Source organism: Falco rusticolus, unplaced genomic scaffold (genome assembly GCF_015220075.1).
Source record: "Falco rusticolus isolate bFalRus1 unplaced genomic scaffold, bFalRus1.pri scaffold_122_arrow_ctg1, whole genome shotgun sequence".
NCBI lineage: Eukaryota > Metazoa > Chordata > Aves > Falconiformes > Falconidae > Falco > Falco rusticolus.
Genome location: NW_023618157.1, coordinates 564 through 9,469, shown reverse-complemented (window position 1 = coordinate 9,469; position 8,906 = coordinate 564). Strand labels below are relative to the sequence as shown.

The window sequence follows — 8,906 nt, the reverse complement described above, 5'->3', positions numbered from 1 at the left end:
GAGCTACTGAAAACCTCCTGCCATGGGTCTATTGGTGGGACAGAGGAGGGTAAAGCCACTTTCAAGCGTCTGAAAAAAAGTGAGCTCTGGTGGAGGCCCCCGCGTGGGGATTACCTGATGTGACAAAGACCTGTGCACTTCTTAAGCGTGAGGGAAAAGGCATTGCCTTTGGAGTTCTGGCACATTGTTTAGGGCCTCAGGGGCGGGCTGTAGCTTACTCCTGCAAAGAGCTGGATGAGGTGAGCTCAGGATGGCCTGGATGCCTTAAAGCAGGAGCAGCACCTGTGCTACTGATGCAGGAGGCCCCTAAGTTCCCCATGGGGCAGAAGGTGACCGTCCATTTACCACCCGTGGTCGTCACGGCACTAGAGGAAAAAGGAGGACATTGGTTGGCCCCTAGCATAATGTTAAACTATCAAGTGTCATGTGGGGAGGGGGTCCTCCCATTTTGGGATGGGGAGGGGTCTGTTTCTGGGGCTCCGTTTCCTTGACAGTGCAGATCTGAGGGCTGCCCTGCTGCTAAGGACTTCCATCGAGGGGGAGCTTCTGCGTGATAACTGAGAATGACCTGCTGGAGGGTCCCCTTGGGGGGATCCTGATGTCCCAGGAGTGCTCTGTGGAGGGTCCTTCTGCTTCCAAGATGTCCCTAATGTCACCAGGGTGTCCCTGGGAGGGTCCTAATGTCCCCGGGAGTGTCCCTGGTGTCCCAGGGATGTCTCCAGGGATGTCCTAGTGTTCTCAGGTGGCCCTATAGGCATTCGGGTGTCCCAGTGTGTCCTGTGGGGGTCCTGGTGTCCCAGGGGGAGTTCCTAATGCCCCTGCAGTTTCCCTGGATGCAGGTCGTGTGTTTCCAGGGGGGTCCTGAATGTCGCTGGGGTGGTCCTGGTATCCCCAGGCCATTCTAGATGTCCCAGTGGTGTGTCAGTGGGTCCTTGTGTATCACAAGGTGTCGCTGGTGGGGGTCATTAGTGTCACAGCGGTGTCCCTGGAGGCGTCCTGATGTCCCCAGTCCATTCTAGATGTCCCAGTGGTGTCTGTCAGGGGGTGCAATATGTCCTTCTGGGGGTCCTTAATGTTCTAGTGGTTAAGGTTCTAGGGGAGTCCCTGATGTCCTAATGGTGTCCCGGGGGGGATGTGTGTGGTGTCCTGGTGTCCCAGTGTGTCCCTGGGGCGTTGTGGGGTGTCCCTGGGGGTGGTCCTGGTGTCCCCAGGGAGGTGAGTGGGTAGGCTGTTATGTCCCGGGGCGGGGTTCCTGGGGAATTCCTAATGTCACGGGGGTGTCCCTGGAGGGGTCCTGATGTCCTAAAGGCTATTCTAATGATGTCCCAGTGGTGTCTCCCAGTACGTCCTTGTGTTGCAAGGTGTCCCTGTGGGGGTCCTTAATGTCCTTGTGGTGTCACTGGGGCAGTCGTGGTGTCCCTGATGTCCCAGGGATGTCTCCAGGTTTGTCCTTGTGTTCCCAGCTTGTCCCTTGTGCGTTTCTGGTCCTGTGGGGGTCCTGGTGTCCTGGGAGGAGTCCTTAATGCCCCTACGTTGTCCCTGGGGTAGGGCTGTGTCAAAGGGGGGTCCTTAATGTCCCAGTGCTGTCCCTGGAGGGGTCCTGGTGTCCCCGGGGAAGGTGAGGGGGTGGTCCCTGATGTCCCAGGGGGCGTCCCTGGGAAATTCCTAATGTCACAGTGGTGTCCCTGGAGGGGTCCAGATATTACCAGGCCATTCTATATATCGCCGTGGTGTCTCCCCGTGTGTTCTTGTGTCCCAGTGTGTCCCGGTGGGTGTCTTTAATGTCCCAGTGACATCCCTTTGGGAGTCCTGGTGTCCCCCCCGGAAGTCCCTAACATCATAATATTGTCCCTGCCTGTGTCCTGGTGTCCCCAGTGTGTCCCTGGAGAGTTCCTGTTTCCCTGGGGATGTCCTCGGTGACCACAACCTCTCCTGCCTGATCTCTGCCTGCCCTCACCCTCACTGCACTCTGCGACCGAGACCTGCAGCCGCTGAAAAGCTCACCCTCACCCAGCCCGATGGCCAAGGCCGAGAAAGGTGAAGCGCTGCTGCTCCTCCCGCGGAGGATTCACAGCGGGCCTCTCTCAGGGAGTCCCTCAGCAGCTCTCCTGCTCTTGCTTCGTGGTCAACCAGGGGCGAAAGCATGCCCAGATCTAGTCTGAGAAAGCATTTGGCACGTGATAGAGTTTCGCTCTTCCCTGTGCTCAGCCTTTGTGCCGTTTTCCTGGGCAGGGGTCCTGGTCACAGGACTCGGGACCTTTGCTACGGTCCAAGAGCGATTCCAAGGTGAGGAAGAGGTGTACGCGGTTTGAAGACACATTGCTGAGTTATCTCTGCGGGAGCTCGCGTTCCTCACAGAGGTTATCCCTGGTGAGAAGGCAACTTCACATGGCTACCAGTGCAAAGTGAGAACCACAAACAGAAATCCTTCCTGGCACCTTCTCTGGTGGAGCTGTGCATGGGTGGTGCCGTGGAGCATTTTGGCTGCGGCCGAGTGCAAATGTCAGCTTTGCCCCATCTCACCCCAGAAAGTAGTTAGCACAACTGTTGTGGTGTGCTTCACATGGCTACCAGGGCAAAGTGAGAACCACAAAGAGAAGTGTCCTGGGGCCTGGTTGTGGGCCACAAGTTCCTCTGGGGGGGCCCATGGTGCTCATTGGTGCCGGAGGGGGGGGGCATAGGGGCCTCTGGGGAGGCTTGGAGGGGCCATAGAGTCTTCCCTGCCCCTAGGAAGGCATAGGGGCCTCGGGGGCGGCACAGGTGTGTCTGGGGGGGCTTGGGAGGCATAGGGGGCTTGGGGGGGGGGGGCACAGGGGCCTCTGGGGGTTTTGGGGAGCCCATGGGTGTCTGGAGAGACATAGGGGCCTTAGTGAGGGCGGCTGGGGGCTTCTGGGGCATCTGGAGGGGCCCATGAGGCTAGTTGAGGGCCGGGGGGGGGGGCATAATGGCCTCTTGAGGGAGTTGGCGGGCAGGTGGGGGGGTACAGGGGCCTCTTGGGGGGGCAGTATTGTTGCTGAGAAGGGACTTAGGTCCTTTAGGTGAGCTGGGGGTTGCAGTGACTATGCAGGGGCCTTGGCAGCAGCTGGGGGGCTGGTTGGAGGGCACAAGGTCCTCTGGCGGGGCTTGGGGGGCATCTGGGGTGGGTGGGAGGCACAGGGGGGGAGCCCATGGGGGGGCCATGGGGCTGGGGGGGCCATAGGGCAGCTGTGCCCCCTGCCTGTTCCTCTATACTCCCAGTTCCTGCTGGTGGGTCCATGGAGGGCCCAGGTCGAGCCCCCTCCCCAGGTAAAGGGGGGGCCAGGACGGTGGACACGGTAAGGGGGCCGGGGGCGGCACTGACACACACACCCCAAGCCCCCCCGGCACCGCTGTCCCGGGCGGGGGGGGGGGGGGGCGTGCGAGCGATCCCCCAGCAGCAAACAGCCCGGGGGGGCTGCCCCACCCCCCTGGAGCAGGCAACTGGTGAGGGGGCGGGGGGGGACAGGATGGGGGCTATAGGGGTTAGGAGGGGCTATAGGGGCTATGAGGGAGCAAACCGGGGCTGTAAAGGCTGAGGGGGCAGGTGGGTGGGGGTGCACGGGGGCGCGGGGGGGGCAGGTGGTCAGAAGACGCAGGGGGGCGGGGGACACGGGGGGGGGCAGGTGGGCGGTGCGGGGGGGGGCGCACGGAGTGAGCGGGGGGGGCTCTCCGGGCAGGCACAGATTTGGGGGGGAGGGGGGGGTGGGGGGGTGGGCAGAGGGGGGCCGGCGGGAGGGGGCTGGAGGGGCAAGACCGGGGCTATAAGGGGGGGGAGGGGGGGGAGGGGGCGGAGGGCGGCAGGGGGCCACAGGGGCAACCCCCCCCGGGGCCGTGGGCATGCCCGTGGCCGGCGGCGGGCCCGGCCCGGCCCCGGAAGGCGGGTTTAATTTCCGGCCACGCGGCGCCCCGGAGCGGCTGAGGCGGTGCGGGGCTTCCCCGGGAGCCTGGAAGGCTTTCGGGCCGGGCCGTGCGGCGGCGCGCTGGGTGAGCGGGCGGGCCCGGGCCTCCCCGTCGGGCAGCGGCCGGCCGGGGGGGACGTGGTGCCGGCGGCGGGCGGGCTGAGGCGGGAGGACGGCCCGGGACCGGCGGGGCTGCCGGCGGTTCTCGTCTCCCCGGCGGTGGCGGTGCTCAGCGGGCTGCTCACGGTGCCGCCTGTTTTTTTTCTCGGAGCTGCGCCGCTACCTCAGCGAGGAGGCGAGGAGCGGCGGCGGGGCCCGGGCGGGGGGTCGGCCCGCGGCGCCCTGCCGCCCCCCCGCCGCCTCCGGGTGCCCGGGCAGCCGCCGCAGCTCTGCGCGGGGCTTTGTCTTTCCCCCAGCCGCCGGCCGGGGCCGTGGCAGCGGGCTGGGGCCGCAGAGGCCGCATCGGGGCCTGCGGTAACGCTGTCGCAGGGGGGCGGCTTAGGAGCCTCTTCAGCCCCTGCGAGCGGGCAAGGGAAGGAAAAGAAAGCCGGCGGCGGGATCCCCACCCCTTTCCCCCCACCGATTGATGTCTTTCTTTATAAAGTATTACAAACGGGGGAAGGTGTGGGAGGCAGCAGCTCAGGTGTCTCGCTGATCCTGTGTCTTGACAGTCAGCTCCTGGGCCAGAGCAGCCGAGGGGAAGAGGCCTTTGGATTTGCTTCCCAGTGAAACGGCTCTCTTTTTTTTTTTTTTTTTTTTTTTTCTTTGTACCTAGGTTCATCCGGAATTGTACGTTGACAAATCAAGGGGAGATAAACTGAAGATCAGTCTAGATGTTACTTTTCCACATATGCCTTGTGCTTGTGAGTCGAACTGCTGACTGTGGAGGGATAACTTTTGCACTTGCCGAGGGCCCAGAAGTTTCCATCTGCCCGCTGCTTCCAAGTGCTGCGCTGCTGCTTGGGCAACAGCCGGGGAGGAATTGGTGGTGCCTCGTGGTTACGCAGCCAGGCCTGCTGGGCGCTTAAACCAGCGCGTCCAGTCGGGCAGTATTATTTTTCTACATTGTAAATGAGCCTGAGGCATAAACCCGCTTACATTTCTGTACGGCAGTGTACTTGGTCAGGGAGCTCAGTCGCGCTGACAGAGCTGGCACAGAGTTCCCTTGGGACTCCAGACTTGACTGTCTTGTTGAAAGGCTCGAGAGCCTGCTTTGGAAGTCACTTGGCAAGGCACAGCTTTGCCGTGATTTTGGTACTTGAATTCTGACTGTAATGTCAATGCCATGTGTTAGCCTTTCTCCAGAAGTTATAAAAGCAGAATGAGCGTTAAGAATCTGATTACCTTTTAACTAAATTCAAAACAAAGTTGCGGGATGAAGTGAATGGAAGTCCTTCAAGTCTGACTGGGTATTACTGCTATGCATGTTATCCGCCTGTCTACCGATCGTTCCTGCCTCTTGTTCAGTTGTGGTAATTCCTTTGGGTAATGCGTTGGGCTCTAGATGTAGTGAATCTTGACTTCCTCCTGACCCCCCGAGGTGTTACCGGTCTTTGCCTTCCTTAATTTTAAAACGGTGTGGGAAGGCTAGAGAGACTGGAAGCCTCGGCTGTTGTGTGTGGAGAAGCTGTCGGCCTTCTAAGAGAGCATGTAGCCAGCAAGCGCATCGTGGTGCTTCGGTACCGAGCTGATACCACAGGCCTCAATCTTTTTGTGAAAAGAGATCACAAGGAAATGTGCTGATGTTGAAGGGGGAGAGGTGGCGGGGGAAGAGGTAGGAGGCAGCTTTCAACCAATTTTAGGCTTAACTCCTGTGTTCCTGAAAATGGTTCTGGGCTTTGAGGGGTTTGCTTTTGGCTTTTTGCCTTAAGCGCGTCTACCTTTCAGGGTAACGCTTTCTTGGAAGTTGGAAACGGTCCTTCTGGGACACCAAACCAAACCCTGTACCTGGGAGGGCCATTTAGCATGCTGCATTGTGCGTTTTATTCCGTCGGTCACTTGACCCTAGCCGTACACGCTCTCCCAGTTTGGCACATTCTTACCCTGCTGGCTGAAAGATTCTGTCTTTTCACTTCCTCAGCTTGTCACAGGCCATAACACTTGTGTGTTCATAGACCGCTTTCCTTGCTTACTGCTTTCAGATTTGAGCATCGATGCCATGGATGTGGCAGGAGAGCAGCAGCTGGACGTAGAGCATAATCTGTTTAAACAACGCTTGGATAAGGCTGGCAATCGTGTGACTCCAGAGGCCGACAGACATGGTAAGATGCTATTCTGCCATTTGTGGATGGATGCTCTCATAGCCTTTCCATCGCCGTATGCCTGCTATGAGGTTCATGGGAACAAGTGATGGCTGAATTCACAGCGTTTTAAACGCCACAAACTCTTGAAGAGTTTATAGGACACAAATCTATTACACTGGCAGATCAGACAAGCTCCTCTGTGTGTGTGTGTGTGTGTGTGTGTGTGTATATATTATACTCGGTACTTTTGCGAGGCAAGTCTCTGCCTGGTCCCTCTGAAATTGGGACAAGGACTCATTGATGCATTTCAGGAGCAAAGCTGCTGAGTGAACGGGCTTTTCCTACTAGGAATCAAGCAGCTGGTCTGGCAAAACTTGACTTTGGTTGCATCTTTAAATCCTGGTAGGCTGGCAGATGGGACGAGCTGGTTAGAGGAAAGAGCCTCTCTCCAGGGAAGGCTCCGCTGACTTGACCCTTAAGCCTAAGCTATCATCTTACTGCGTTTATTTTGCGTGTGTCAATGCATACCTGATAAATATATTTCAGTTGATATATCAATAAGTTACAAGTTGGAGTAAGTGGTCCTTGGCTACATAAAGCTCTACTCTGCATTTTTTACATGTTATGACTTACTGTTGTACTTCAGTACAAACCGGGAACGATTCTGGTAGTGTTGCAGTCAAACAGTAATGCTGTCCTGACTTTGCAGTCTGCGTGTCTTCAGAACCTTTGGTCACTGCAGAGTATGAGCAAATGCCTCTTGCTTGCTTGCAGCTGGTACGTGGGATAACACTGCCAGTCCTGATGTGAGAGGAGAGTTCTGGGAACAGAGCGTGTGTTGGGATGTGAAGTCAGTACCATCAGATCTGGATTTTCCAACACCTGTACAAGATGTCTGAGAGGTCCCAGACCACTGAATTTGCCAGAGGGGCTAGCAGGTCCATTGAGCCTTGCGTCTTAATTCTGATTTCCTGAGCTGTGGCTTGGTTGGAGTGTCAAGATGGTGAGTGGGAAACACTTCAGATCTCTTTCATCAAGATGAGCTAAGTGTTGTCTTCTAGCTCCTACGGTACTGGCTTGAGTAGTGTTCCCAGTTGTCAGTACTGCATGTTGTACCTGCGTGAGCACCTGATCTTCTGTGTCTGCCCACCAGTGCTGAAATATCTCTTCCTAGGCATCCGTCCTAACACAGCCTCTCCCTCCACTCTCACCCACATATACATTTTTGGTCAGGCATCCCAGGGTGGAGAAACTGTCGTCTGTTAACCAGACTCGTAACTCCTTTGCTGAAGTGCCCTCGTGTGTTCCATCCTTTGATGCTCCACTACTCTACCAAGGAAAGTGCAGGCTTCTTTCAGACCTTGTTCCCGGCTTCTCCCAAGGTGTGTGCCACGTTGTCACGTGAAGCGGGGGGGAGGCAGCAGCAGTATGCAATCCTCTCAACCCAAGGTGTTTGATCTGTCTGTTAGCACCCCAGGAAAGCAGAGACCCTTGTTCCCGACCAGTCTGTCAGCATCCCAGTACAGGGACCCTTCACTGAAAAGTCCCACTGGATCGAAGGGCAATTCGACTGACTTGTTCAGGGTGGCACACTAGCAGCATTAGGGGGACCCCTCAGCAGGTCTTCCCACTTTGTTTGAATGTGTTACCCGCTGCCGGCAACTGCCAGCGCCCACAAAGGACTCACACCAACAGTTCACGGAATAACACTCTTTATTAATAGGAAATCGTGACAAATTAAGGTTCGTGATTGCCAGTGATAGGGACTGTCTGCAAAAACAAGCTTTGAATTATATACAACTAAACTACATACAACTAAATTATAATCGCTAATAACAGCTAGCATGAGTTAGTTATTTAACATGCATAAAACAAAGTTCTTACCCGATAGGTGTCCCTACGGGGGAGAAGACAGGTTCAGCCCATCGACGGATCCCAGAAGTTCTGATGGAGTCTTCCCTAATTTCTCCCTTCATCTGTCCACTTCTTATACTTCATAGTACATTGCATATTCATTTTCATACACAGGGTTAGTTACAAGTTTCTGGCTTCTAGTACAAATTAGTACGTATCCCCAGATAACACTGCTGAAGTTCTCTGCTAACTACGCATGCTCCTCAGGCGGGGTTTTGCCCTCCTTTGGTGGGGCTGTTTGAGTTGGAGGTTGTGATCTCCCGCTAAGAATAAGGCAATTATCTTTGTCTTATTTTCAACTAATTTTCTGTTGATGTCAGTGGATTGCAACACCTTATCATCCCGTTTCCTCTCGTAGCCAGAACTTTCCTCACTTGAAGGTTTCTTTCTGCGTAACTTAGGTAACAGCATTGTTTTCACTACCTGTTCTTTGTTTCTCATCCTCCCCAAGGCTGACTACCTTGGTGAGAAGTCCCTGCATAACAACTGTAGAGAGTGAGTCAGCTTGACCTAGCTTTGTGAACACTGAATCAGAGTTGGGTAATCGAGGAGTTTAGACAATCCCCCCCCCCCCCCCCCCCCCCCCTTTGGACTTATTTCAGTCCAGGACCAGTCCATTTCCATCACATTTAGGCAGAGCTTGAGTGACTTTAGTCATGCATATTGTTGTTACTAACTGGTGTTGTGTGCCCAGTGAGGTGTAGTAGTACCTTGGAGGCAGGCAGCTTTGAGGTGGAGGTGTGTGTTAGTATTACAATGCGATGATTTCAGCTGAGGAAAGTAATTTCACCATAATGGTTGGCTCAGCCACAGACATCTCCTGGATTCTTCA

General features: G+C 56.1%; 1 protein-coding gene across 1 annotated transcript; it reads left to right on the top strand.

Annotated features, from left to right (window-relative positions):
* The first annotated feature begins 3,855 nt into the window (after nt 1-3,855).
* LOC119141975 (endoplasmic reticulum-Golgi intermediate compartment protein 3-like) lies at nt 3,856-7,568 on the top strand. Its single transcript, XM_037374673.1, has 4 exons — nt 3,856-4,002; nt 4,693-4,780; nt 6,059-6,178; nt 6,935-7,568. The coding sequence occupies exons 1-4, from the start codon at nt 3,856-3,858 to the stop codon at nt 7,057-7,059; spliced, it is 480 nt and encodes a 159-aa protein (XP_037230570.1). The 3' UTR covers nt 7,060-7,568.
* The last annotated feature ends 1,338 nt before the right edge of the window (nt 7,569-8,906 follow it).

Bases quoted from the DNA above. Each gene is read 5' to 3' on its own strand.
- LOC119141975 (XM_037374673.1), top strand. From the start codon at position 3,856: ATGCCCGTGGCCGGCGGCGGGCCCGGCCCGGCCCCGGAAGGCGGGTTT. The intron at 4,003-4,692 runs GTGAGCGGGCGG...CTTTGTACCTAG, and splicing joins GCCGTGCGGCGGCGCGCTGG to GTTCATCCGGAATTGTACGT. The intron at 6,179-6,934 runs GTAAGATGCTAT...GCTTGCTTGCAG, and splicing joins TCCAGAGGCCGACAGACATG to CTGGTACGTGGGATAACACT.